At 55.7% G+C, this 27603-nt stretch overlaps 4 protein-coding genes across 8 annotated transcripts in view; 2 read left to right on the forward strand and 2 right to left on the reverse strand.

Annotated features, from left to right (window-relative positions):
- The first annotated feature begins 2 nt into the window (after positions 1-2).
- On the forward strand, positions 3-8317 carry LOC107308683 (zinc finger protein 282-like). 3 transcript variants are annotated; one of them, XM_015852750.2, is made up of 7 exons: positions 3-122; positions 354-644; positions 1325-1451; positions 2393-2809; positions 3821-4003; positions 4645-4758; positions 5362-8317. In XM_015852750.2, the coding sequence occupies exons 1-7, from the start codon at positions 99-101 to the stop codon at positions 6204-6206; spliced, it is 2001 nt and encodes a 666-aa protein (XP_015708236.1). In that variant the 5' UTR covers positions 3-98; the 3' UTR covers positions 6207-8317. The 3 variants fall into 3 exon arrangements, with proteins under 3 accessions (XP_015708236.1, XP_015708238.1, XP_015708237.1); XM_015852752.2 differs by having other exon boundaries at positions 5365-8317; XM_015852751.2 differs by having other exon boundaries at positions 3824-4003.
- Positions 8318-9794: 1477 nt separating this feature from the next.
- On the reverse strand, positions 9795-14045 carry LOC107308685 (zinc finger protein 282-like). 3 transcript variants are annotated; one of them, XM_015852754.2, is made up of 5 exons: positions 13956-14045; positions 13378-13773; positions 12306-12432; positions 11648-11767; positions 9795-11264 (listed from the first exon to the last, which is right to left on the reverse strand). In XM_015852754.2, the coding sequence occupies exons 1-5, from the start codon at positions 13977-13979 to the stop codon at positions 10213-10215; spliced, it is 1719 nt and encodes a 572-aa protein (XP_015708240.1). In that variant the 5' UTR covers positions 13980-14045; the 3' UTR covers positions 9795-10212. The 3 variants fall into 3 exon arrangements, with proteins under 3 accessions (XP_015708240.1, XP_015708241.1, XP_032299019.1); XM_015852755.2 differs by having other exon boundaries at positions 9795-11261; positions 13956-14044; XM_032443128.1 differs by lacking the exon at positions 11648-11767 and having other exon boundaries at positions 9795-11261.
- Positions 14046-14347: 302 nt separating this feature from the next.
- On the reverse strand, positions 14348-18054 carry LOC107308696 (zinc finger protein 746-like). Its single transcript, XM_015852770.2, has 5 exons — positions 17855-18054; positions 16962-17088; positions 15968-16078; positions 15451-15576; positions 14348-15233 (listed from the first exon to the last, which is right to left on the reverse strand). The coding sequence occupies exons 1-5, from the start codon at positions 17954-17956 to the stop codon at positions 14971-14973; spliced, it is 729 nt and encodes a 242-aa protein (XP_015708256.1). The 5' UTR covers positions 17957-18054; the 3' UTR covers positions 14348-14970.
- Positions 18055-18106: 52 nt separating this feature from the next.
- LOC107308691 (zinc finger protein 777-like) overlaps positions 18107-27603 on the forward strand; it is a 15800-nt gene continuing 6303 nt past the window's right edge. The window contains exons 1-6 of the mRNA XM_015852762.2: positions 18107-18185; positions 18913-19355; positions 19911-20037; positions 20528-20635; positions 21246-21359; positions 22455-24435. Coding sequence (XP_015708248.1) covers positions 18984-19355; positions 19911-20037; positions 20528-20635; positions 21246-21359; positions 22455-23314 — 1581 coding nt within the window. The 5' untranslated portion in view covers positions 18107-18185; positions 18913-18983 and the 3' untranslated portion in view covers positions 23315-24435. The remainder of the gene's footprint in view (positions 18186-18912; positions 19356-19910; positions 20038-20527; positions 20636-21245; positions 21360-22454; positions 24436-27603) is intronic.

Here is a 27603-nt window from a genome sequence, read left to right on the forward strand (position 1 = left end):
ATCCCCTCGCTCGGCTCCGCCCAAGTGGGAGGCGCCCCCTCACGGCCTGGAGGAGCGCGGCGGCCTCAGGGTGTGCGGTGCCGGTGCTGGCGGCGGCCATGTCCTGCTTGGGCCTCGCTGAGGTGGGGGTGTGGGTTGGGCCGGGCCCCGCGGGGTTCCGGAGGGTCCTAAGGGCCGGGTCGGGCCGAACCGGCTCGACCCGGCCCTTAGGACCCTCCGGAACCCCGCGGGGCCCGGCAGATTGTCCCTGCTGGGGGGAGCAGAGCATCCCGTGTCGCTGGGGGCCTGGCCGTGTTGGGTGCCCCCATGCTGGGCTCTCTACCGGCTGCTCATCATTCTTGTTCTCCTTCTAGGCCTCGTCGTGGAGCACGCGCACCCGTAGGGCCCGGGCGGCGCAGGGTCAAGGCGAAGCTCAGGCCCAGCAGCTTCGAGAGCTGTGGAGTCGAACTGAGAAGGCCGAACGGAGGCTGTTGACCTTTGAGAAGCTGTTGGGAGAGCTGGGAAGCAACCTGGCAGCACTGGGGGAGCTGCTGCAGGGATACGGGCACCTCCAGCAGCGTCTGGAGAACATGGAGAATCTGCTGAAGAACAGGAACTTCTGGATCCTGCGGCTGCCCCCCGGTACCAGGGGTGAGATACCCAAGGTAAAAGCACAGATTCTACACTCATAATCCTGCCACAGTGGCCACCAAGGCCATGAGCCCTTCACGGCAAGGAAGGGCTGGTTCCCATCCCTGTGGTTGGTATGATGAGCCTTGGAGCTGCAAGTGTCAATGCTCAGAGAGGTGTAGCTACATATGTAGCTACAGCATGGGCTGTGGCTTTTGTGCTAGTCCTGCAGCTCTCTTCCTGGTGCCACTCCCACCTTGAGTTGTCTCAAGGCCCATGGAAGCACTAATGTCACATGGGTGGCTGTGGAAGGGGTTGGGAAATGCTGGAGCGCTGTGGCCTCAGCTATGGGCTGGGGCAGATGAGCAGCTGTGAATCCAAGGCTTTCAAGCCCCAGTGTGTCCAGACATGCTTTGCCCTCAGGAGAAAGTTTTCCCCCCCGAGAGGGTGGTGACGCACTGGAACAGGTTGCCCAAGGAGGCTGTGGCTGCCCCATCCCTGCAGGCATTCAAGGCCAGGCTGGATGTGGCTCTGGGCAGCCTGGGCTGCTGGTTGGTGACCCTGCACACAGCAGGAGGTTGCAGCTGGATGAGCACTGTTGGCCTTTGCAATCCAGGCCATTCTCTGATTCCCTACACATGTGCTATTTTTAGTTATCTGTAAGTGCAGCATGCAAGTAACCAAGAGTGATGAATTGGTTAATTTGTGATTCCAGGTACCCATCACATTTGATGACATTGCTGTGTACTTCAACGAGGAGGAGTGGGAGAGACTGGACAGCTGGCAGAAGGATCTGTACAAAGCTGTGATGAGGGGTAACTACGAGACCCTGATCTCCCTGGGTAAGGCATGGGCTCTGCTTCTCCCAGTGAGCTTCTCCTCTGCATAACTCGTGCTGTTTCTTGTTCAGTGGGGCTGGCCACCCGTAGCTTGCAGAACCTGGGCAGCCAGCCCCACTCATTTTCCATCCTTTTCCATCCTTCCTGCTTGTTATCAGTAAACAAAACCTGTAAGTGATAGGTAATATATAGTAGAAATAATTAATAGTAATGATAATAATAATGCAAACAGCATCTATTATATTCTTAATGACTGTATAAGAGGAGTCAGGCTGGACAGGGAGCCGTCCTGATCTTCCAGCACGGTTCAGGAATTATTTAAGTGAAGTCTGAAAATTGCATCTTGAACAATGTTTTGTTTTCTGCCCTTTTAGCACTGATTTAAAGTGACAGGGACATTTTCACTTGCCTTGGTAAAGAACCAACTTAATCATGTTCAGTCCTTCTAAGGACATTTGACATGTTCTTGGATGGCTTGGGCTAGAAGATATCTCTCATCAGAAACTGTTCCTTGGGCACATCTAGCAGTGTGGTGGTCCATGCAGTTACTGACATAGCCATCTCTATGCAGGAGGAATCTTTCTGTCCCTGCCTCAGAACTAAACTAATCTGGTAACGATAGGTCAGACATTTTCACATCACTGCTGATGTTGAGATTGGAGGGAGATGTGAAATTCAGAGGCATTCCTTTAAGGTTTTAGGTCCAATATTTAGATCTTTGCTGTACCCAAGCAAGAGCTGTGCTGATGAGTGAATCCCCCCATGGGACCACTGTTCTCCCTTGTGTCAGTGCAGGTGGGAGTTCTGTGTCTGTCCAGGCTGCCTGCCAGCCTTCAGGGTTAGGGAAGGATGGTCACTGTGAAGTGCTGGGCAATTTGCTATAGTGACAGCATAGCTGGTTCCTAACAAAACATGCTGTCCTCTGCTTCTCTGGCCCTGAGCAGACTATGCTGTGTCCAAGCCTGACATCCTGTCTCGAATTGAGAGGGGTGAAGAACTCTGTGTCAAAGATCATTGGGAGCCCCCGGAGACACTCGACCAAGACAGTCCAGAACCCCCACGGACCATCCAGGATGAGCAGGAGCTCACACAGACACACAGCCCAGGCAATGAGGATCCTCTTCAGGCACACGTCCAAGACAGTGAGGAGCCCATACAGGGCTGCAGCAGCAATGACAGTGAGGAGCTGCTGAAGACATGCCTCAGAGATGGTCAGGAACCCACACAAACGTGTATCAGAGATAGTCAGGATACCCTGCAGACATGCATCGGGGATCATCAGGAACCCTTGCAGGCACCAGAAGAGATGGACCAGATGGAGAAGGCTTTGGGAAAAGGTGTCCATGTGGAAGCTGACAGGGGTAAGTTTCACATGTGCCAGAGGGACATGGCAGTTCCTGTCCCAGCCTTGTCAGATCTCCCATTGAATGATCTGCTCTGTGGTTCTGTTGATTATGCTGTCTAAATCTCCATGGAGTGCCTCAAATCTTACTGCCAAGAGAAATGTTTATGCTTGGCCAGATGAATCCCATGGAGACAGACAGAGGGCTTGGGTAGAGCCTGCAGCAGTGGGGCAGACCTCGTGGTCTCTTCCAACCCTTTTCCCGTGCAGTTCTGCAGTTCTTCACCTGATTGCACACATCAGCCCTAACACTTCTGAAGACAGCACTGCTTGCTTTGCTGAGATGAGACCTGGCTGGGAGTAGGAGCCTGAAATAGAAGGAGGAGGCTGGAGCAGACCTGCTAGCCCTAGGGGCTGCAAAAGGAGTCAGGAGAGCCATGGGGCATGGCAAGAAGAAGCTGGAAAAATTAACTGCCAGACTGTGAAGGCCAGGCAAGAAAGATAGGAGGTTCTGGAAAGGTACAGTCAGAGTCAAAGGTGAAGCTGTGTTTATGAGCTATTTCTTGTCGAAATTAGAAATTGGGGTCTACAAAAGCTTCAGGAAAGGCAGAGTCAGCACTGACAGAAGCAAAGGGCAGGCTCTGTCCTTGAAGGAAAGTGACCCTGAAACTATAGGAGCCCCATTGTGACTGTGCAGGTTGGTTTATGGAGTGCTCCCTAGAAGACAGAAAGTGATGTTCTACGGGTACGGTTTTCCCTCTCTGTTCCGATTTCAAGTCATATTCTGTTACTCAGATTTTTTCTGTCCTTGAGCTACAGCTGTGCCTTATGGGTGGATCCTGCCATAACGCCATGAAATCAGCACCACTTTGCCTGTTAGAGCATGGATAACATTTGTGTCTGTCCTTACTGCCTGCCATCTCTGGGGTTAAGGAGGAACAGTCATTGTGGAGTTTCTGACCTTTCAGCAGAGGAATAGTGTAACCAGTTCCTAACAAAACATGCTGTCATCTGCTTCTCTGTCCCTCAGCAGAGTTTGCTGTGTCCAATCCTGACATCCCATCCCAGAATGAAGAGCTCGGTGTCCAAGACAGTCAGAAGCCCCCAGAGCCATGTGTCCAAGACGGTCAGGAGGCCCCACAAACACTGAAAGAGATGGACCAGAAGGAAGAGCCTTTGGGGAAAGATAAAGTCCCTGTGAAAGGTGGCACAAGTAAGTTCCCTGGGTGCCAGGAGGATGCACTTCCCCAGCTGTTCCTGTCCCTGCTCTCAGATCTCTCAGCAGTACCTGGAGGAGGGTATGGCTGGCCTCTGTGCTTAGAGGAGCATTAGCAGGAGAAGGCAGAAGTCCTGGGGTGTGCTGTTAGAGTGCAGTTTTAGGGAAAATTGAAGGTGTTTAATGTTGTAAACATGAGTCATGGAAGAAATGCCATCTTATAGGGTCAGTGGAGTGAGTTGAGTTGGGATGAGGCTGCTCTGCAGAAGTGACAGTTTGTGGCACTTCAGTGACTCTTCTCAGACCTTTCTCTGCTTTTGATCTTTGTGTGTGGCTTCATTCCAATGCCTGCCGATACCTTGCATGTTTTTGATGTCATAGAATCATTAAAGATCGGAAAAGACCACTGAAATTTAGTCCAGCCATGAACCTAACCTCACCATGCCCACTGTCACTCAGCGCCACATCTCCGTTGTTCTGAAACACTTCCAAGGTTGCTGACTCCCCCCCACCCTCTGGGCAGCTGTGCCAGTGCCTCACCATGCATGTCACACATCTCCAGTTAGCATCACACCAAAGCAAGGTGATGGAAGCTGACCGGGGATGTTTAAAATTGCTTTTGTCTCCTTTACAAACAGAATTTCCCAGAGTGGTTATGCATGTTTTGTCTGTGAGTGCACAGGAAAAGGAGTCAAGCAGGGAAGATCATCCCGACTCAGAGGTGGAAGATGACCCAGCAGAGTTTGGCTCTGGTGAGTAACCCCATGTGTGGGAGATGCATTGCACAGCAGGCAGGAAGCAGCTCCAACAGACTTGAGATGAGGGCTGAGGTGTAAGTTTCAGACCTCAGTTTTGCCACCCAGGAGGGAAAGGGGTCTGGTGCCAGGCAGGGTGTTCAGCTCTATCATCTCCACAGAAAGAATTAGTCCAATTGCAGATGTCTCTGTCAGAAATTAGGGGAAGTGTGCTCATTTGCCTGCAACATTTGGCACTGACTGACAGACACAAGCTTGACAGAAGCAAAGAGCCCTGAGGTTCAGCAGAACGTAGCTCTCTGATCACTTTTTAACGTGCTACACCTTGTGGCCGTTGTTGGTATTGTGGTTTTAGGGGTGAGCTCCTATGCACAACCTGCCCCGGTGGCACTGCAGCAAATCATAGCCGAGTTCTTCACTGGAGCAGCAGATCTGCCTCTGGCACCACGCTGGTTTGCTTAGTGTGTGTGGGCAGGAACTGCAGCAGCACCTGCACCTGGTAGCTCAATTTAGGAGTGTGCTCAGTGCTTTGAGACCTGACCACAGCCTCAGGTTGCTCGAGGAGGGTGAGTGACTCATGGCTGTGTTGTCTCCTTTCAGAAGAAGTCTTTCCATTAGAAAATGAAAAGGCCTCTGAAGCGGCTTCTCTTCCTGAGAGCGTCAAGGTGAAAGAAGAGCCCATGGAATCACAGGAGGCATCCGCACCCTCTCCTGACCCAGAGATCCAGGAGTGCCCAGAAGGAGAGCAAGCCAAGCCCAAGAGCAAGAAGAAACCCAGCAGGTACGCGAGCAATGGTCTGATAGGCGACTGCCGGCGTGGCTACGTGCGCGAGTGGTCGCACCCCTGCACCGAGTGCGGGAAGCGCTTCCGTCTGAAAATCAACCTCATCATCCACCAGCGGAGCCACGCCAAGGAGGGGCCCTATGAATGCTCCATATGTGAGATCAGCTTCACTGACAAAAAACGTTTGGTCCTTCACCAGGGCATCCACATGCAACAAAGGGCCTTTGCGGCCAAGGTCTGGGGGAACACCCACCCAGAATTGAGGATGGGGCCAAGGAGGAAGCTCTGCAGGTCTCTCTATAGCAGTGCCCAAAGTCTAGCTTACAGGACACGTGCAGGGGGGTCCTCCTGGCTGTGCCAGGCCAAGGAGGAGCCCTCCAGACCCAATTCCTCCCAACAGCCGATGCCTAGCACTCATACAAGGAGTGTGGTTACATGCAATCTTTGCAATAAGAGTCTCTCATGCCCCTCTTCCCTCCAGCGTCATATGAAGACCCACAAGCCCTTCTGCTGCGCCACCTGCAAGAAATGCTTCTCCCGCAGAACTCACCTGGTGCGCCATGAGCAAATACACGAACGGCAGAAAGCTCTAAAAAACCAGCAGCCCAAAGCAGAGCAGCCCGTGTCTGCCACAGCAGCACCCAGCTGTCCCCAGCCCTAAGGAGCTGCAGAGCACCTGGCCAGAGCGCTCCTCACCCACTTAACCAGGCACTCGAGAAGTGTCAACTCTGCACCTGCTGCAGCCAGAGGTGTTCAGTGAATGCACTCCTGGTGGTTGCTGCAGAACACGTACTTCAGATCATCCTAGTCTTGTGATAGCCCAACTTGGAAGGCATCCTCAAGCGGCACCAGTTCCCATTCAAGAACTGCTGCATCCGCTGCTATGGTGGGAGCACAGTCCGGCCTGTTCTGAGACTATGAAATAGGGTGGCAGTTTGGGAGGCAACAGATGACAACAGGAGAGATCCAAATTGCTTGTTTCCCTAGGGAGAGACCAGGCATCAGGACAGATTTTGCACACAGTGGGCCACTGGGGTTGGATACCTTCCATTAGATGTACTTCCCGTGGTTGCAGAATGAATCAAAGCCTGGATGCCATTATGCACAGCAAATTCCAGAAGCCTCTGGTGATACAAAATGCTTTACACCCCTCAGTTTTGTGTCTACTGGCTGATGCATGAAGCTTTCCCAAACTGACCTCCCCATGTAAGCAAGTGTGTCTCCTGCAGCCCAGCAAAGGAAGATGTAAGCAGCTGTTGAGCTCAGCTGTTTGATGATGCTGGAGCTGACCACTTTGTTTTGGAATCAGAATTTAACAGTGACGTGGATGGACAGAAAGTTCTCAAACTGGAAAATCAGAGTGAATTCTCAATGAGTTTTTCATTTCAGTGACTGCTTCTTGGCCACGATGTCAGGTGGAGAAGGGGGCATCACTGGGATCCTACCATGTCCTGGCCATGCTTGTCAAATAACCCATCCTGCTGATTAAATCCACTGAACACCAGATCTGCAGGGGAACACCTGTCTGTTGAGCTGGAAGGCAGACAGAACAAGACAACCCACGACACTTTGTAGGGATACTGGGGGTCAGGTCCCAGCAGGAATCTTCCCTTGAAGAAGGCCAACCTTCAAGATGGCTAATGGCCTCAGACAGTCATTTTAGGAAGGCTTTGCGGGTAGGATTCCTCCTGTGCTGCAGCACAGCCCACAGAGGGACCCCCCCAAGCTTGGACATGTTGGCTGACAGAGAATCACAGGAGCATAGGGGCCAGAACGGGCCTCTGGAGATCCTCCAGTCCAACCTTCCTGCTAACACAGGTTCCCTATGGTAGGTTGCACAGGAAGGTGTCCAGGTTTGTCTTGCCACCCCAGCTGCTCTGCACTCAAGTGTTCCCTCTGCTCGTCCCCGCTGAGACAAGAAGCCATGCACAATCCCTCTGTAACTAACCACGTGGAAGAATAGTTTGCTAGCTACCTCAGCTGTCCCAAGGAGAGGCAGCCTGGTAGGTGATAAAGCCAGGCCAGTGTGGCACTGGTGGCCCCAGGAACCATGTGAGCCACCAGGCGCACTGCTGGGAAACACAAATATGTTGTTCATACATATGATGTACAGAGAGAAGTAAGCCCTGGTGGCATCGCCATGCAGGCCAAGCTGCTAGCACACTTCAGTTTAGTTCTTCATTTCATTGTCTGATGTGATTATTTGAAATTACGAAGCGTGCCCCTCTCTGGGCAGGGAGTGTGGGGAACCAATTACTTTAGATTTTTCATTCCTGGCCACCTGCAAAGTGTGAAGGGCTGCAAGGTGACATTACCTGGGCCACATCCCATCACACGCATTCGTGGTGCACAGGACAGGGCTGGGCAGCACAGCCATGCCCATAGTGTCTGAAATGCTCCAGGCCATTCTCGTGCTGTCCTGCACTTGTCCCCAGCAGGATGGCACTGTGAAACCCCGCAAGACCTATAGGGATGGTCACTACCTTATAGGCTGTAAGGTGATGGTCTAGCAGCAAGCTCTGCTGTAGCATGGGCTGATACTGGTTGTCCCTGCCCAGGTAGCTGTCACCGTGAATCCCAGCAATGCAGAGTGCGACTCAGCCGCTGCAGTGGTTCATCACATACCTGTGAGCCGGGGGCTGCATGGAGGAGATGGGCCCTCCCTCCTGCCCCAGCATTTGCTTTAACGTTGTTGTGAGTGGGACCAGTGTTTTGTATGAAATCTCAGATCCTTTTCTCAGGCTGTGGAATCAGTAAAATGTTTTGTCTGTACACGTGCCTGTTCTTGCTTCTCTTTCTGCAGGGTGTACGTGTGTTAGTGCTGCTCAGATAGAAGGGTGCAGGGGCTGCGCTGCATCACTTAATGGAGCTTTGGCCTCTGAGCATCCTGCATGCACACAGATCTGTATGTATGGCTGCACCTGCACACACCCCTGTGGCTCCCAGGGCTGCACTGCTTCCATCTCATCCAGGTCCTTCATGTGGATCCCCACTGCCACTGTGGGCCTGAGGGTATGGCACGGAGCTGTGTCAGGTGAGGGCTGGGGGGAGGCTTAGGGAGAGGCTCTGCCCCAGAGGGCGGTAGGCACAGCCCTGAGCTGCTGGAGCTCACAGTGCATTGGGTCACAGCTCTCCAATGTGGCATTTGGGTGGCCCTGTATGAGGCCAGGGGTCAGACTTGGTCCTTGTGGGTCCCTTCCAACATGGATCATTCACAGGATACCTTTGGCCACCACTGGCCCATGGCAATGGCCACGCTGTGTTGTGATGGCACAGCCTCCCAGCACACAGTGCATGGAATGGGGTGGGGGGCCCTGGGGGTGGGAGGGGAAGGTCACTGCTGAGAAGGTGGCCGCACAGATAAGGCCACACTCAATGCATCAGCACCACTGCACTCCAGCCTGCCCTCAGTCTTGCCACAGTCCACAAGGTGTCACCAGGATGCCACTATCATCCCCCTTATCCCTATGATATTCACAGGATGCCATTGTTCCCTCCTTCATCCCCAGTGTCCCCACAAGGCCTGTCACCACACACGGCTGCAGCACACAGGAGATATCACCCTGGCCAGGACGGGTGTCCCAGACTCCACATCCCCTCCCATTGCTGAGTGGCACCGTGGTGGTGGCTGTGTCCATCAGAGTCCTTGGTGCTGTGCCCACATCCTTCACACTGCCACACTGGGGCCACCCAGTGCCACCCACCCAGGGCTGCGTCCAGGCAGCTCTCAGCCTCCCCCATAGCAGAGGTGCTCCAACCTGGTGCTGCCCAGGGCACGGCTGGCTGCTGGGCGTGCAGTGTCTGCTGTGTTGGGAAAAGGAGGGATGCATGATGGCATGGATGGGCACGTGGGATGTGGTGTGAGCAGAACCGAAAGCACAAAATCTGGGCTGGGAAGAGGAGGAGATGCCCATGAGCGATGGATTCTTGGCGGGCCATGGGGCAGAGCAGAGAGCACACAACGGCTTTGCTGTGCTAATGCTGCCTAAGAGCCGCAATCTGCAGCTGGGTGGGGCTGTGAATGGGAGCTCTGCTCTTCCCTGGGACCTGCCAGGCTCAGAGCTGGGTGAGGCCCCAGCTGGGCAGCAGCACCCATAGGGTGATACTGGACAGCACAGGGTGATGGGGGGAATGGGGTGACAAGCTGCACGAAGGACGAACGCCTTGCAGCAGACAGACGTATGAAGACGGTACCGCTGTGCTCCCACTGTGACTCCAGCCCCATCAACGCCCAAAGCTCAACAGGAGATGGCATCAGTCCAATCCTTTATCCAAACCTCTCCCCATTTGCGTGGTGACTCCAGCTGTCCCAGCAACAACAGCTTCTCCCTGGGCCCCGCCCCACCCCCAAACCAACCTCGATGCTGGTAAGGATTGAAGTAACCCTGATTTCAAGTGCTCCGCTCCCTCCCACTGTGTCGAGCACACGGAGTTGCTCTTTGGCTGAGCCTTTTTCCACTGGGCAGCAGCACAGCCCAGCTCAGCCCTACCACCAGACCAGCTCCATTGGGTCCAGGGCCGCTTGGTCTCCTTGTGCTCACGCTGTGGAGCACAAGGATCCTCATCCCTGTGGCGCTGCGCAGGCCGCTGCATCCCTCCATCACAGGCTGATGCACCTCTCTGCCTGCAGAAATGCTGCCCCTTCCATCCCATCTGCAGCCCCCACACTATGGATTATCCTGGGTCAATGGCTTGCAGAGGTCGGTCTCTGTCCCCCGGTTTGGCAAGCTGGCAGGGGGAGCGCCAGCCACGGCGTGGACCTTCTGGTGGTGGTTCAAGGACTGCCGGTGGCGAAAGCTCTTGCTGCAGCCATTGCACTGGAAGGGCCTCTGCTGGGTGTGCCGGCGCTGGTGCTCCTCCAGCAGCGTTTGGAGGGGGAAGCTCTCGGTGCACTCGATGCAGCGGTAGAGCCGCTCACCGGCTGCGCTGGCACGCGGCCGTCCCGCCCAGCCACCCCGCAGCTGCACCCCGTGGATGCGCTGGTGTTTCTGGAGGTGGTGCTTCTGGATGAAGCCCTTGCCACAGGCGGGGCAGCAGTAGGGCCGCTCCCCGGTGTGGATGCGGTAGTGTTTGTTGAGGTTGGACTTCTCGTTGAAGCTCTTCCCGCAGGCAGGGCACTGGAAGGGCCGCTCTCCCGTGTGCAGGCGCTGGTGCCGCAGCAGAGCGGCGTGGTGGGCCAGGCTCTTCCCGCAGGCCGTGCAGATGAAGGAGCCGTTGCTCTTCCTGGCGTGGCTCTGCTGCCGGGACAGCAGGTTGCGCTTCAGACGGACATTCTTCCATCCCAGCGGCGGCACACGGGGCTCATCCACTGTGCCGGGTGGGCCATGCTCCTCTGTGCCGGCCTGCAGCGAGGCGGCCTCCATGGCAGCGTCCTCTCCCAGCGCCATCCCCTGGGGCAGAGCGAACGGCTGCTCAGTCTCCGTGCTGTGCCCGTGCTCTGTTGGGAAAGGTAAGGCCGGGGCCGGGCGAGCATCCACCGGGATGACCACGGGCTTGAATTCCGGCTGAGCAGCCCCGTGTTTGCAGAGCTCCCCTAAGCCCTCTCCCGCTCCCTTCTGTTCGTCCAAGATGGTGTGGCTCTCCCAAGGCACCGGCGGCTCCTGGCCCAGGGGAGCCTCCTCTTCCAGCCTCACAGAGGGCACCTGTGGCAAAGCAAGCATTTCCAGTCCATCCTCCTGCGGCTGCTGCTCTTCTGTCTTGATCACAATCTTCTCACCTGCTAAGAAACAACAATTCATTCCCAGCAAGGTAAAGCTCTCCTCTGCCTTTATCCCAAGCAGTGGAGCAGGAGCTGAGCTTCCCCTGCAGCACATGGGTGAAGCAAACCAGCAAACGTGCTGCTACAGATGGAGCAAGAGAGCTCTACCAGGAGCAAAGGGAAGAAGGGCACGAGGTGGGACGGCGCTGTGTCTGCTGGGGGCCACCTGGCCATTTCTGAGGACATCCAGCAGACCAACAATGTGATAATATTCATAAAGAACCTAAACACTCATTTTTCTTCCCTGTTTCTAGTTTCCATTCACTTAACCTGCACACAACCCTTCCCCACCACCCCCTGGCACTCAGTGCGGTGCCAGCAATGCCACTACTGCTGTGACTCACCGCCACCGCCGTGCCCCAACACTGCTCCCTCCTCCAGCAGCCCGTGGGTCCTGGAAGCTGAATCCTCCCCATCTTCAGTTGGCAACAGCAGAGTGGGTTTGGAACTGGTGTCCCCAGGCCCTGGGGGAGGAAGCGTGTGCGCAAAGAGCTGATGCTGGGCATCAAAAGCAGCATCCCTCTGGGAGGAGCTGCTCCTGCATGGCGAGGGGGCCTGGGCTAGGCTTCCCCAGGACAGTCAGAGCAATCAGACTGATGTCAGCCACACCGGGTGACTGATTTTAGTTACCTCAGCAAGAACTGAACTTTGGGCTTTATCACCCTTTAACATCTCAGCCCAAAACAATCAGTGCTAAAATTCAGGACCGCTCCCAGCAAATTCCTCCAGGGTGGTGTGTGTGTGCTGGGGAACACCTATGCTGGGAGGCAGGACTGCAGAGCACTGTGTCAGCGAGGCACGATGTTCCCCCAGTGCTGAGAACCACCAAAGGCTGAGCAGTGTGAAGCACAGCTGTAACCCGTGACCAAAGCCTAACAGTGCCAAGGCCTCAGCATTCACTGCCTGTTCTCCAATCATCCAGATAACAGAGCAACCTATGCAAAGCAAAGTTCAGCCTAGGAGAGGACAGAGACTGACACGAGCGCAGGGAATGAACCTCACCGAGAGAGACCACAGCCTCGTAGCTCCCCTTCACTTCCATCCTGTACAGCTCCTGCTGCCGGCTGTCCACACCAACCCACTCCTGCTCTGGCAAACAGGCAGCATCGTCCTCACCTGACGCAGGGACCTGGAACGGCAGGAGGTACCTCCTGAGCACTGCCTTGCATCGCCTCCCCCCACGCAGCCCCCCTGTATGCCCATGTGACAGCACAGAGCTCCTGGGGAAAGGCACCGTGCCCCGGCCTGAGCTGAGGCCTCTCCCCTAACAGCCAGGAGGTTTGCAGCTCCTTCTCCAGATCCACACCACCAACCTGGGGCAGTCCAGAGCAGGACATGTATGGGAAGGAACTGTCCTACCCTGCAAGGCAACCACCAGGGCTCAGCAAGGCTGAAAACATGTGGGTATATCTGTACATTGTTCCTTCTTTTCACTGGAGATGGGGAGGAGCTGGAAGGGCTCAAGGCAAAACAATCAGAGGAGCCAAATCCCTGCTGCCCCGCCCTGCACAACACCCACGAGAGCATTTCATCCACACCGTTACCTTGAGTGCATCCTCACCGCCTTGCACACGTTTGTTACCTGAAGTTTGTCCTGACGTTGGACCCCATCCCCAGGGCTCACCCTTGCTACTTACACTTGCTCCTTGTCCCTGTTACTCTGAGCTTGCCCTCCATTCCCTAGGGCTCATGCCCTGTGCCCCAGGGCTCATCCCCATTACCAAGGGCTTGTCTCCATTACCTTGGGCTCACTGCCTGTTCCCCGGGGCTCTTCCCTTGTTACCTCGGGCTCATCCTCTGTGCCCTGGCACTCGTCCCCATGACCTGGGGTTCATTCCCTGAGTTCTGGGGCTCATCCCTCATTCATCGGGGCTCATCCCTCATTCATTGGGGCTCATCCCTCATTCATCGGGGCTCATCCCTCATTCATTGGGACTCATCCCTCATTCATCGGGGCTCATCCCTCATTCATCGGGGCTCATCCCTCATTCACCATGGCTCACCCTTTGTGCCCTGGGGCTCACCTCCCATTCCTTGGGGCTCAACCCCACTCCCATCACGTCCCCCCCGTTACCTGCGGCTCATCCCCGCCGTTTCCCATCCCGTTCCGCGTTGCCCATCCCGCCCGGTTCCGCAGCTGCCTCTCGACGTGCTCCAGCCGCCTGGCGCTGTCCTGCAGCAGCGCGGTCAGTGCCGCCCACCGTCGCTCCATCTGCCCGCCGACCTCCAGCACGGCCTTCTCCAGCTCCGACACCTTCTTCTCGGCCGTGTCCGCCCGGCCCTCCAGGCTGAGCAGCCTCAGGGCCTGCGCCTCCACCTTCCGCTCCACCGCCTGCACCGCCGCCACCACCGTCCACAGCGAGATCTCGTGCACCACCGGCGGCTGCTTCGTCCCTTCGGAGGGGACGGCGACGGGCCCGGGGGGCTGCGGGGGGAGCGGCTGCCACGCGTCGGGCCCCCATTCGGGCTCCTGCGGGCGGGGAGAGGAGAAGGAGGAGGAGGAGGAGAAGGAGGTGAGGGACGCGGCGGGGCCCTCCCGCGCCCTCCCCACAGCCGGCGGGGCCCGACCCGGGCCCGTCCAACCCGTCGCGGCGGGTCCCGGTCCCACGTCCCCGTGGCGGAAGGGGAAGGGCCGCCGCCCGCCCTCCGTACCTGAGCGGGGCCCCACCGGGCCATGGCCGCCCCGCGCCGCCACCGCCGCCGCCGCCGAACAATGGCGCCCCCTGGCGGCCCGAACGCAGCCCCGCAGGGACCCTCAGCGCCGCCCCCAACCCCACCGCGCTGCCACACCGGCACACGGCAGCCACAGAGCGGACACAGCAGCCATAGGGCAGCCATAGGGCAGCCATAGGGCAGCCATAGAGCAGCCATAGGGCAGCCATAGGGCAGCCAGAGCCCTCCCATGACCCCACAAAGGCCATAAGCCGTTCCCAGGAGCACGGGGCTCCTGGCTCTGCTGGTCTTGGAGCTCCCACTACCCCCAGACCCCCCCCATGTCCCCTCCTCTCAGTCCCCAAAAGCCCCACAAACATCCACAGAAACACCGAGTTCCCAGCGCTGCTTTAATGAGCCAATGGCCCGGCCTTCCAGCAGCTGCGGGGAGCAGCCCCATCCTACAGCCAGAGCCCCTCACAGCCCCTCACAGCCGCTGCTCCCACCCCACGGCAGCCACGGACACTGCAGGGTGGGATGAGCTCCAGCCACGCTGCCCCGGGCCCACGGCTGAGGGTGGGGGGAGAAGGGCCAGCAGCAGCCCCAGCAGAGCCCCCTCAGCTCCTCACCTACACGGGCTCAGCATGCAGAGCCGTTTTGCTGCTGCACTCAGGTGGGCTCTCCAGTCTCCCATTGCCCCCATGGGCCTTGCAGGCTTTCAGCGCTCTGTGCACCATCATCCCTTCCTGCCCACATCGCTCTCACCGTGGCGGATGAACTCAGAGGCCACATGAAGCTCCTATTGCAGCAGACACAGGGCGAGGTGGTGCCGCTCAGTGCATCCTCTGCTGCAGCACCCGGACCCACAGGTGATGCTGCAGTTTCCCCTTGGACATGAAGGCCTGGGCGCATCCAATGCAGATGGACAGCACGCGGTTGCTGTGGCTCCTCTGCTGGATGCTGAGGCTGACCTCGAGCAGAAGCCATTCCCACACACCACACTCCTGTACAACATCTATCGGGCCACGTTCCGCTGGCAGGAGGTTCTGCCCACGCTCTCCTCTGTCTTTCCCAGCAGGTCCATCACGCTGCTGGGCTCCACGTGTGCCACCGCTCTGCAAACATCCGCCATCTCCTCCCTGCACAGTGATTCGGGAGCAGCTGCTGCCAGGTAGCGCCCATCACTCCCTGCACCTCCCACGGGCTCCTCCTGCAGACCCTGCATAGCACAGACCCCCTCCTGCAGCTCCAATCCTGGGCTCCCCAGCTCGGCACCTGCTGGAGATGGGGCAGAGCTCTGCATCACTCTGCCACCCAGTCCTGAGGACGAGGCACAGAGACCCAGCGTGCTCCCTCCATGCCTTCCCCCCTCCTGGCCCAGGAGCTGCCACCAATGCCAGCTCAGGAAAGCTTCATGCAAAGCTACTGCTGCTCTGTGTGTGCTGCGCTCCCTGAGCCCCCAGCCCAGCAGGAGGGAGCAGGCTCTGCCCCATACCTGCTGCAGGGGCAGGCAGGCTCAGGGTCAGCACTTCCTGGCAGCACATTGGGATGGGGCAGGGAGGGGAGGCAGTCCCGTGGCTGAGGTCTGCTGGAGCACCTATGGCTGCCTGAGGAACGTGTGCTGCAAGGGCAGAGGTGAGGATTAGGACCTGGAGTGAGGCACAGCCAGGGATAGCAAGTGAACTAACAAATTTCAGAATGTAATTAACAAGTGCAAACTTCGGGTAAAACTGTAACCTGTAATACCCAACCAAAGGGGAGAGGGGAGGGGAAAACATATGGGAGAAAATGTATAAAAACTGTAACATCATGTCCATAGGGGCGCTTCTGCCATCAGGGCGCCCGCCATTGCAAACTGCTTTTATCAGAGATACCGTCCTGACCAAAAATTACTGAGGATATTTCCAACACCGACACAAGCCCTGTGCAGACACAGGAGCTGCCCCTGTCCCTGATGTGCTGGTAAGCAGGCAGAGCCAGGATCCAGCACTGGCGAGACCCAAATCACTCACCTGCAGCTGGCTGCAGGGACACTGCTGTGCCCTCCAGGTCTGGCTCTGCTGGCATGCACGGCTCTCCTCCTTCCATCTGCAATAAGACTTCAGGCTTGGCGAGGTCACAGTCTGCTCAAGGACAAGGCAAACAGCACAGACATGACAGCATCTCTGCAGGCGCATCCACTGCCTTCTGCATGTGCTGCCATCATACAGCCCAGTCCCCATCCACCAAAACCTCATCTCCAAGCAAGCTGCACGTGAGGAGTTACCGCAAAGACAGGGAGTTCAATGGAGGATCTGAAAAGCACCCTGAGGCTCGTCTGATAATCCATCCCTGCTCCACCCAGGAGTGCTACAGAAACCTGTTCTCCCAGAATTACCCCTTACAACAGGTGTAAAGCTCCCCGAAGCGCAGGAAAACAACCTGAGCTGCTGCAGGATTCAGCTGCCTCATTTCTCAACTGGGGAGCCCATGAGATGTTAAGTGAGCAGCAGCTGCAGGGGAATCCAGACCCCCTTCTCCCTTCATCTCAGCACTGGGTAGAATTAATGACAAGCACAGGGGTCTGAGGTTGGACAGAGCTGATTTTCTTCCTAGTGCCTGGTATGATGCCATGTTGGTAACACAGCTGAGCAGTGCTGCACAGACATTCTTGTACCAGCAAGTGGGCTGAGCAGCACGAGGAGCTGGGAGGGGACAGAACCTAAAGTGGCCAGAGAGAGATATTCCATAGCACAGGACATGATGGGATCCTAGCAGGAAACCCAGAGAGATCTTGGCAGTGAGAATCTGGATGGCAGCTCCAAGGGAACGACATCCCAGCTCTCCATGAGGAAACAACGAGCACTTCCTACCCCCTCCTGAGCCCCCCAACCCCCACTTGCTCCCAGAGGGGACAAGAATTGGAGGTGATTGGTGCTGGAGATCCCAGTTAAAGGTAAAGGAGAGCAACCCATAGAGAGCAGCACAGATAGAGATGGCAAATGCCAAAGCAGCACGGATGCATACACAGGGACACCAGCAATTCACAGTTGCTCTGCATCACGCTTCGATGCAGCTCCTTCTGCTCATCATCCAGGAGGGCCCACTCATCCCTGCTGAAATCCACAAACACATCCTTGAAAGTCACCGGCACCTGTGGGCAGAGGGCTGGGCTCAGTGCATCCGCCAGCTCTTCCCAGACCCCAAGAGCCTCATTAGCAGCCCTGCAGATTCACCCCAAAGGTCCCTTCAGCTTCTCCTAATGGGCCCACAAGTGACCTCCAGGCTCACTCTCAGCTCCCTCCCCCCTCCATCAGCCCATTCAACCTCCCCGCAGACCCATAGGCTGCGGCACTGCTCCCAAATGATTTCTCAGTCCTTCAGTGGCCCTCAATTGACCCCCACACCTAAATCCAGCTGACACCCAGACCCCCATAAGAAGCCTTGTGTTGATCCCCTGCCCCACAAACATCACCTCAGCCCCAAGCTGACCCTCAACCAAAGGCCCCATAACAGCCCCCAGCCTGACTCCCAGCTTCAGAACAGCCCCAAAATGACCCCAGAACCGACCCCTGCCCCCGAACACCCCCTCAGACCCAACAAGCAGCCCCAGCTCAATCCTCCACCCCCCAAACAGCCCCAATCACAGCCCCCTCGCTCACCTCTGTCCCCCCTCACACACACACCCCTCCAGCCCCCCCCATCAGCATCCTCTATACAGACACCCAGGAAGGACCCCCATCCCCCAAAGCCATCAGTGACCCCCAGCCCCTCAAACACTCTCTTCACACCCCGAGTGCCCCCCAAGCAGCCCCACAAGGAGCTCCCACCCTGACCCCCAGCCCCACGACAGCCCCCATCCCGCAAAGCGCATCCCCCCCCCCAAAGCCCCCACTTCCCCTCCTGGACGAGGGCCGTACCGAGGGCACCCGCAGCCCCCAGGCTCCCCTGTCCCTCAGCTCCGCCTCCGCCCGCTCCAGCCGCCGCTCCATGGCCTCGATGCGAGCGCTCAGCCCCTCCATGAGCCCCGCCGGGACTGGCCGAGACGGGTCGTACCGGGGCAGCGCCGACCCGCCCCCACGGCTCCCCGTGCAGGCCTCGTTCACACAGCGCCCCCTGCTGGTCACAGCGCGCACTGCACCGCCCCGTCGGCTGGCGCCCTCCGTCCGGCAGGGGGCGCTGTCGCAACGAGCGGCGGCTCCGGCGGCGGCTCCAGGTGCGGCCGAGGCGGCGGCTCCGGGCGCGGGGCAGGTGGGTCCGGCGGGACGGGACGGGATGGGGCGGGAGGGCAGCGTGGGGCCGGGGTGTCCGCACACAATAGAGGCCCTGGGTGCGGTGTCCACACGTGGAACGACGGCCTCGATCCCGCGGTCCCGGCGGGGGGGCCGAGTCCCGGTGTCCCACATGAAGGCGAGGCCCAGCTCTGCTGCTCTCACGCGGGGAATTAACGGCCCCGTCCCGGTGTGCGGGGGTGGCTCCATCCCGGGGTCCCTGCACGGAGCTGAGCGCGCAGGCCGCGATTCCCATACAAAGGAAATGGGGTCCCCGCCTGCAATGAGGGGCCCCACCTGAAGGAAGGGCCTCAGCCCGCCCCTGGTGGCCCCGTACTCGGAGGGGAAGCTGGGCTCCGTGTCCCCGCGCTGAGTTAAGGCCCTGCTGCCACTGAACCCTAATAGCATTAAGAGCTATGGAATGGGAAAGCCAGGTCCCTGTGGGGAGTTAACGCTGCCGTCCTGGTGTCCCTGTGTGGGGAGGGAAGGCCAGGGCTGGTGTCCTGGAATGGGATTAAGGCCTCACTCCTGGTGTCTTCACATGGAGTCAATGCCCCATCCTGGTGTGCCCACCGTGCCCTGCTCATAGTGTCCTCACGTGGCAGGAAACACAGCCCTGGTGTCCTCAAGTGAGAAGCTCAGTCTGTACATGGGGAGGGAAGCCCTCTGCTGTGCCCAGACCTCACTGCTCTCCCTCCCACTCTTAGCACCTAAAGGACCCTGCAGGACACCGGGAGCAGAACAGCTGCCGGCCTCAGCGTCTCCTCCGGAGCGGGACATGGCCTCCGCGCTCCCCGGCAGCTGCCTCTGCTCATCCAGCCTCCCTCAAGCACCAGGTGAAGCTGTGCCCAGCAGCACCGCCAGCATCTCCCTGTGGACGGTGGTGGCTGCTGTGCAGGCGGTGGAGAAGAGCATCGAGGCCCACGCCTCCCGGCTGCTCAACCTCGAGCGCAGGACGGTGACCACCGAGAAAAAGTACTTGGACTGTGAAAAAACAGTGGTGGATTTTGGGAACCAGCTGGAGAGTAAACTGACTGTACTGAGCACTCTCATCCGGGAGTACGGGCAGCTGCAGCGGCGTCTGGAGCACATGGAGAACCTGCTAAAGGATAAGGATTTCTGTTTGGTGCGCCTGCCCTCTGGTCTCAAGGTAACAAACTGCTCTTGGGGGCACACAGTGGGTGGTGATGCACTAGAACGGGTTGCCCAAGGAGACTGTGGATGCCCCATCCCTGCAGGCATTCAAGGCCAGGCTGGATGTGGCTCTGGGCAGCCTGGGCTGCTGGTTGCTGACCCTGCACACAGCAGGGGGTTGGAGCTGAATGAGCACTGTGGGCCTTTGCAGCCCAGGCCGTTCTATGATTCTATGACCAGGATGTTCCCAGGAGGTGCTGGGTGTGCCCCGATGCCGGTGGCTCCTGGTTGAGGCATCCCAGGAAGCTCTTTGTTTCCCCAGGCACATCAGCTGCTTGTGATGTTTTCCTGTGCCAGAAATGAGAACACAGTTCCTATATGCGTTTATATTTACTTGAATCTCTTTACAAAAGGACAGATGGTTACTAAGGGTAGAATTTCTTTTGCCCTTTCAACATCTGATATGTGGTAGCGGTGATAAATAGAAACGTAAAAGCTCTCTGTTTCCAGTGCTGTAGGGATGGCAGAGGCTCCTGTGTCAGGGCTGAGTTTGTGACTTTCACAATTGCAGGCACCCGAGGCGTCTGAAAGTGAAAGTGCTTTCTTTGCTGAGCAAGAGTGGGAGAGCCTGGAGGAATGGCAGAAGGAGCTGTACAAGAACATGCTGAGAGGGAGCAGCGAATCTCTGAGCTCTCTGGGTAAATAACGCTTTTAAAGTCAGTTCTCGATGCTTCTGGGTTAGCTGTCCTGGGGAACTTTTTCCTGCACTCGGGAACCAAAGTTGTAGAAGCACAGAGAAGTCTGTGCCTGCTGCCAGCATAGAGCACAGCTCACACTGCATCCAATGCCTCAGTGTCCAGCACTCAGAGGATTGGGCACCAGCTGCTGACTCTCCCAGAGCCCTGCTGTGTGCCAAGCCCAGCCTACCAGCCCCTTCCCTCAGGGCTGTGGGTGTTTTTGCTGCTGGGATGGAGTTGTCTGCCCAAGGCCATCTGCTGGTGTGTTTTGGACAATGGAGCTGTTCTGGGGCATGCAGCTGCTGCCAGTGTTTGCAGAGTTGCGTTCCTCCCCACGACTACTGCAGGCTTGACTTACCCCTGCAGGCATCTTGTTCCTTCTCCTGTCACCTGCAGCAACGAGGGCAGTTTGAGGCAGCATGGAATCATTAACATTTCTGTTCCTCAACAGATTATGCAACCTCCAAACCTGACCTCCTGTCCCGGCTTCAGAGAGGAGAGGCGCCCTGCAGTGAGGTGACCTCGGAACAGAAGGAGATTCCTACAGAACCGAGTGCAGGCAAGAGATGAATTGATGGCATTTTTGTCCTCGGGGATAACAATTGTGTGGTGTTGTCCCCAGACAGAGGACGTCACAAGGTGATGGTCCTGATTTACTACAGAAGGAACTTGTCAAGAAGAGCAGGCTCAAGGGGAATAACAGTGTCAGAAAATATGGAGTGGGTTTGATCTTTCCCATTCGCAGAATATCTGTTTAGACCTGATGTGGGCAGCTCAGGCAGCAAAGGAGTGCAGTGCCCTAGAAAACAAGAGAAACTTATTGGGCATGAAGGGAGTGTCTGTGGGGCTGGGGGTCACTGATGGTGTTGGGGCGCTGAAGGGGTCTTCCTGGGGCTGGGTGTCTGCCTCGACCCATCTAGTCTTGGTCTGAAAGTGTGTGCTTGGACATAGCACCAGGGAGGATGCTGTCCTGAAACATTGTCAGCTGTGGGGTAAGAGGGAGTGTGTCATCCCCTACAGGGCTGGGAAAAGCTCCCAGAGGTGGGAGTAGGAGATGCTGGGGAGAGATTGTATTAGAATCTGGGGTAGCTGGGAGTATGCTGCATGCAGCGAGGGAAGAGCCAAAGTGTGCTGTGATACCCAGTAAAGGAGTTTCCTCTTTACATTAGCAGACTTCAGCATTCCAGAGCCGAGCTTTGCAGGTGCTCTGAAGCAAAATGAAGAGGTGTGTGCAGAGGAGCCGGAAGCCACGGAGGGTGCAGAGTTTACTGAGCTCAGCGTGGGTGAGTTCTGAGCAGCGCCGTGATGTGCTGTGCAACCAGAGACCCAGGGAGAGCTGGTGCTGCATGAGGGCACCCCAGATGGTCCTCCTGCATGTGCAGGAGGGGGGAGAGCAAGAGCCATGCTGAGGTTAGCAAAGCAGACTGAAGTACTATGGACAGTTTTACTGGTAGGAAGATTGAAGTGATGGGTAGACAAGGCATTTCTGATATTTTTCCCTGGAATTTCTTCTGCTTGGTGGCTGCAGTCTCAGAGGAAGGAGCTGTGCTCCAGAGGAGCCCATCAGCAGATACCTGAGGGCTGGGACAGTTACCAGTGAGCTGGGATGGCTCTTATATTCCCAACAACAGATTCCTGGACTCTTCCCAGCTCACTGGTTATTTCCTTGTTTCGTACTTCTTCCCTCACTCTCAATCCTGGTCTCTGTTTCTTGTGCTACGTCAGAAGCATCCAAAGGACTTGTTCAGTACTTGCTGGTGTTTGCCCTGCTGAGAGTGCTGTTTCTCACTTCCACCCATAGTGTCACCTCTGTTACGTACACATCCAGAGCAGCAGCAGGCACATCTCAAGTCAAAAATCGGGAGTGTTTATGTGTTCCCTTTCAACAAAGAGGCTGCACGGGTTGGTCATCACATCCTGGGAGGAGAGGGAAGGTGGATCTTGTGGAAAGGGCCACCACTGTCTGAAGAGTGTGAAGTACTGGGATGTTGGTGTATGGAGGGCAGCAGACGCAATGGGAAGCGAAGTCCTACCTGGGGTTCATGAGATCTTAGCTCCTGGGAGGAGGAGGACAGCTGGAGGAAACTCAGGGCAGTGCTGAAGTGTGTGCTGTCTTGGAAGGCAGCACTTCTCTCTGCTCCCTCCCCTGTGGCTTCTCACAAGGCTGCTAAGCCAGCTGACAGGGAAGCATTCCTGTGCTCTTCATTCATGTTCTGTCTTCTTTTAGTCCTTCAGTTGACTCAATGGCACAGCAGTGTTTCATGCTCCCTGCATAAGAGGGGCCTGTTTGATGCAAGGGTGGCAGGGCAAGGACAGGGGAATTTTAGAAGCATCTCCTGTCTCCTGGCAGTGAATGTCCCCTTTGTTTTTCTCCTCAGTTCCAGCTGATGAGGTGATAGCATTCAAAATAGAGCAGCTGGACTCTGATGAATGCCTGCAAAGCTCAGAGTGTCCCACAGCTTTACCCGGGGAATCAGCAGTTATGGTTTTCCAGAGTGTCAACGAGGCGCTGCCCTTTGACAGTCAGTACAGCTCTCCTGTGCCCCTGGGAAACCAGAGCATGAGCAGGTTGGTGCCATCTGCTTCTGGGGAAGGTGATCTTGGCGAGATCAGCACCATCACGTTCTACAGGCAAGAGTATCCCGAGGAGAGGCCTCACTCGTGTGTTGCATGCAGGAAGGGCTTATGTCTGAAGAAGATGCTGATGATGCAGCATCAGAATCACAGCACGCTGTGTGGCAGCGAGCTCACTGAAGATGAGAACATCTTTATCTATCAGCCTCACCAGCAGATCCATGTTGCCACGGAGAGCTTCAAGCAGAACCTGAAGGTAAAAGCTGCTGCTGGCATCCCAGCCACAAACAAGGCACGTGGCAGTTCCAGGTGCATGAAGAGCATCAACAGCAACCGCAACAAACCAGGTCACCCACAAGGGAAGCCTTACAAGTGCAGCAAGTGTCAGGAGTGCTTCTCTCAGAAGAAAACCCTCATCATCCACCAGCGCATTCACTCAGGCCGGAGCCCGGGCGTCCTTTGGTGCTCGTACTGTGGGAAGACTTTCAGCCATCCGTCCAATCTGATCCGGCATCAGAGGATCCACACTGGGGAGAGGCCATACCAATGCAACGAGTGCTTGAAGCGCTTCACCCAGAAGCAGCACCTCCTTCAGCACGAGAAGATCCACCTGCGGGAGAGGAACTGCGCGGTCAGGAATCATATGAGGGAGGCACCGCTATAGGGCTTCCAGGTGGTGCAGAGCTCACGAGGCCCTACAGCCCCTGGACGAGGAAGGCAGGAGAGGACAGAGTCTCTGCTGCTCAGCATTAAAGTCTCTCTATTTATCATAAAGGTCCAAGCAAAGTAGAATTAGGATCCACCACGGCATAACTGCCCTCTTCTTCGTGGTGGTGATGATGTGATACCTCATAGCTGAAAATGTCCTGAGAACAAAAGTGTTCAGGGTCTCTCCAGGTCTGAGTCAGTTATTTGAACTGGTTATGGCAAGGTAAAGTTTATGGAAGCAGCTGCTTTTCACCTGGAGTTTCCCTGGCTGCGTTCCCTGATGAGTTTCCGCCATGCTCAGTTTCATGGGGCAAGTTGTAGTGACATGTTCAAAAGACTTAAAAGACTCCAAGATATTAAAGACATGCATGAGAGGAAGTCTCACTGGTGACTTGCAGGGAGACTCTGGGTTTGTGCTGCAGTGACAGGGGAATTCCCTTTTTGTCTTGCTTCTGAGCACACCTAATGGAGGCAGCGTTGCCTGGGCTCCTCCTGGTACCTCTTGGACTCCCAGTGAAGTGAGCGTGGGGATAAGGTTCTGCTAACCGCCTCTACATTAACACTTTTTCCTTTGTCTTTAATTATTGTCTTCATCTCTCTTTCCTCCTGATAGCATGAGGTATGTATTAGGGATGAGCTTTCATTGTATCCCAAAACAAAACATGTTTGGCCAACGGCCCAAATACATCATGCAACTTCAGGGCTCACGGTGCTGCCTGACCTGGATTAAAGCTGCTACTTGATCTGTCTGTTGCTTATGGGGCATTAGAAACCTCTCTGCCACTTCCTGGTCCCCAGGTGCCTGCTAAGGGGCAGGTGGCCGGCTCATGCTTGCACAGGGTGACAGAGGTTTTCCTGGGCAGCCTGGAAGCTCTTCTGGCCCAGGAGTGAGCTCTTCCCAGGACCTCAGCATTCAATGCCACCTACCCTGATGGAGCACAAGACAGGAGTGCTGCTGTGCCTGTTGCAGCCAAGCAGCAAGGCTGGCTCCAAGCTCTGGTTTAAGCTAACCCGATCCCTGCAGAATCTGGAGCAGGTTGGGGTGAGCCTTTGTGAGCAGCTCGTGCTGCAGGAGTTGTTAGCTAAAGATGAAATATGTATCTAGAAGCAAGGACGGCCTAAGGGAAAAGCAAGTTGTGTAGCAAGGTGTAGACAGAGCTGCAAAGAAAAAGTATCCATAAGACTAACCACAAAGGTCAGAATGAAGTAAGTCTAATTCACCAATCCTGAGCTTTACTTTTGCAATATGCATGAACTTATTACTGATTGTATAATAAGATTGCTGTAACACCTAATAAACGAGGCTTGTTGACCATGATAGCATGAGACTTGTCTCCCGCGGTTACTTCCAACAAATGGTGACCCCGACGTGATAAGGAAAAAAGGGCGCCACGGGTGAAGAACTGCGTTGGGTTCGGGTCCGGATTTCACAGCCCGACGGACGACGAAAGAGCTAAAATTGGAGCTCCGCGTCTCGAGTGACCACACAGGTGGGCTCGACCGACACGTGCTGCCGAAGCCTGGAGGGCTGCAACGGTACCGACGTGAGTAAAAATGGACAGGCAAGCAGCATATAATTTATTTTCCGCTTTTCTTAGGCGGAGACAGTTTAAGGGGATAGACTTGGAAAAGGAACTCCCTAAGTTATTAGTGTATGGGTATGCTAAAGGGTTATTTCAGAATCCGCATTTAGTGCATGATCTTTGCTGAGTGGGCGTAAATTTGGGGATGCAATTTTTCAGGGAATGATAGATGGGGAAGAAAATGGTTAAAAAATGCGGGAAGTGGTGGCGTGTTGTTTATAATGATTTGTGCAATATCAGGCAGAAAAGGAAGCGGTAGAGAAAGCTAGTGCTGTGCAGGGGAGGAAGAATTATAATGAAATGGGTCAGATTGCCCGGGGGCCCCTGCTGTGTCACCGTAAAGTTGCCGCCGGCCGCCGAGCCTGCGTTGTCAGTGGTTGTGGAGGCCGAGTGCCCCGTCCCGTCTCCCGGCACGTCCTGTATCAGACGAGCCGCCCTGCATCGACCATGGCGCTACAGCCGGCCCCTCGACCCCTTTGCAATGAAGCCGCTCCCTGGGCCACAGAAGTGACCTGGCGGAGGCCGTCGCGCGGGAGCGGGGGGGGCTTGGGCTGCGCTGGCCGGGCTTGTTTAGAGACGGGAGACGGTGAGGCGTTGAAGCGGTGCCCAGGCGGTGCTGCGGTGGGGTATTCGCCTAATGCTGCAGGTGGACACAGGCCCATCAGTGCTTTAGATTGGGAAGTTGTTGTTACAATTGCGGTCTACGGTCCAGTCAGTTTGGAGAAAAAAAGTGAGCCAGTGAGACAGATACTGGATTATATCTGGAGTACTCAGGTTTTGTTGCCCATATGATTGTCCGGGCTATAGCAGGTTGATTTTTTCGCAGCACGAACAATTGCTATTTAATGCTTATTGGGAAGAGATGTGCCAACAGAGAGTTGCGATAGTTGGCAGCCCGGAGATTCCTTGTATAATGTCACCTTGAAGAACTTTTAAGGGGTGTGTCCTTTTTCATCTGGACGGAGGCCCCAGGCCTTATTAGGACCAGTTAAATGTAGGGAGTCAATGTATCTGGCCATGCAGGCTATGGATAAGATCAAGGCACCAGGTGGGCTGTCGTCTTATATGGGAATCCAGCAAGGAAGAAATGAGGATTTGGAGCGTTCTAGATAAGGTAGCTGGAGCCCCATAGAGAAGGCTGGAGTACCAGGAGTACATGAGCGGAAATAATGCTAAAACATTGTGCACTTCAGAATTGTAATGCTACAGCTCGTGGCATTCTAAGTACTTTGAGGAGTAACTGGACATTAGAGGAGCGTTAGACAGACTATCGAGCGTGCCCACGGGGGCTCAGGCTTTCATAGTTGAGGCTATTAAAGAGTTAGGGGCAGGATTAAAGGCACAGGCTGAGGCTTCTCAGAATCAAGTGTTAGCAGCCCCTTGCACCCCTCCAAGCTGCAGTCGCTACAAGCCCACGCTCGCAGAAACAGCTCCTCATGAAATGTTTCCGTTGTGAAAAAACTGGCCACATCCGTCACGAGTGCCAAGCCACTGGGATTTGGTGCAGCAAGTGTCAATCCAACGCCCCCACAACGCTGCTGTATGCTATAGGAAGTCGGGAAACGGTGAGAAGCAGTGCACGAAAGAACAGCGGCCGCGCTCCGATACAAGCTGCCGTTCCCAGCCAGCGGCCGCCTGCCCCCCCGCACACGTCGCTCGTCGCGTTGTCGGTCTCTACAGCACCCCGCCCTCTGCTTCGCCCACGTCGTTCTCTGCGCCTCGCCATGCCCACCCGTCCTCGTCCTGCGCGGCTGTGTCTCTGCAGCCCGTGTGTAACGTGGTTAAAGACCACGGATGGACTGAAACCAGGGGATGTTGTGGACCCAGGCCAGTAGATCCAGAAAGAGAATCGGACGCATTTCTTCCTGATGATACTCTGAAAGGACGCAGGAATGACAAATTTCCCTACAGCGTACTGTGATGTCTTAGAGCAATGCAGAGAAAGAAACAATATATAGGGTGATGCTGACACGTTGCAAACCTTTCCTATCAGGTCCCCCATTTGGAATCCCTGCCTTATGAGGCAGTGAAGGAGCTAAGGGAGTCAGTGAGAACATACAGAGTTCAGTCAGCCTTACATACAATCTTTGGTTACAAACAGTGACACTTACGCTATGACCCCTCACGATTGGAAAACTGTGTTAAGAATGATCCTCTCTCCTATGCAATACACCGTGTTTGTGACTGAATATCAGCTACATAATTTGACTGATAGCTCTTTGCCTCAGACTCGGACAAATCCATGTGGCACAGCACCTCTTCAACTGTGTCAGACAAATGTCACTCACATTCCTGAATTTGGCCGTGTAAAATATGCACATGTAACAATAGATATTCATTCTTCTTACATATTTGCTACAGCACATACAGGTGAACTCAGTCATGACACCCGTAAACACTGGTTATCTGCTTATGCTGCTATGGGTCCCACTACTACAAAAAACGATAATGGGCCTGCGTATACCTCTAAGGCCACTCAAACTTTCCTCCAAGAAGGGTGTGTTAAACATACTACAGCCATTGCTCATTCTCCCACTGGACAAGCTATCACTGATCACATTTATCAAACATTGAAATCCATTCTTATTATTAAACAAAAAAGGGGGAATATGGGAGACACACTACAAGAAATATTATGTAAGGTTTTGCTGTCGGTTGGTTT

This window comes from Coturnix japonica, chromosome 2, assembly GCF_001577835.2.
Source record: "Coturnix japonica isolate 7356 chromosome 2, Coturnix japonica 2.1, whole genome shotgun sequence".
Taxonomy (NCBI): Eukaryota; Metazoa; Chordata; class Aves; order Galliformes; family Phasianidae; genus Coturnix; species Coturnix japonica.

Coding starts and splice junctions, on each gene's coding strand:
- LOC107308683 (XM_015852750.2), top strand. CDS start 99: ATGTCCTGCTTGGGCCTCGCTGAG. Junction 2,810..3,820: donor CCATGTGGAAGCTGACAGGG/GTAAGTTTCACA, acceptor TCTGTCCCTCAG/CAGAGTTTGCTGTGTCCAAT. Junction 4,759..5,361: donor CCCAGCAGAGTTTGGCTCTG/GTGAGTAACCCC, acceptor GTCTCCTTTCAG/AAGAAGTCTTTCCATTAGAA.
- LOC107308685 (XM_015852754.2), bottom strand. CDS start 13,979: ATGGCCCGGTGGGGCCCCGCTCAG. Junction 13,774..13,955: donor CCCGGTGGGGCCCCGCTCAG/GTACGGAGGGCG, acceptor CCCCGCCCGCAG/GAGCCCGAATGGGGGCCCGA. Junction 11,265..11,647: donor GTTGGGGCACGGCGGTGGCG/GTGAGTCACAGC, acceptor GTTGTTTCTTAG/CAGGTGAGAAGATTGTGATC.
- LOC107308696 (XM_015852770.2), bottom strand. CDS start 17,956: ATGGAGGGGCTGAGCGCTCGCATCGAGGCCATGGAGCGGCGGCTGGAG. Junction 17,089..17,854: donor GGGGGCTGCGGGTGCCCTCG/GTACGGCCCTCG, acceptor CTCTGCCCACAG/GTGCCGGTGACTTTCAAGGA. Junction 16,079..16,961: donor TGAATTGCTGGTGTCCCTGT/GTATGCATCCGT, acceptor GTCCTTGAGCAG/ACTGTGACCTCGCCAAGCCT.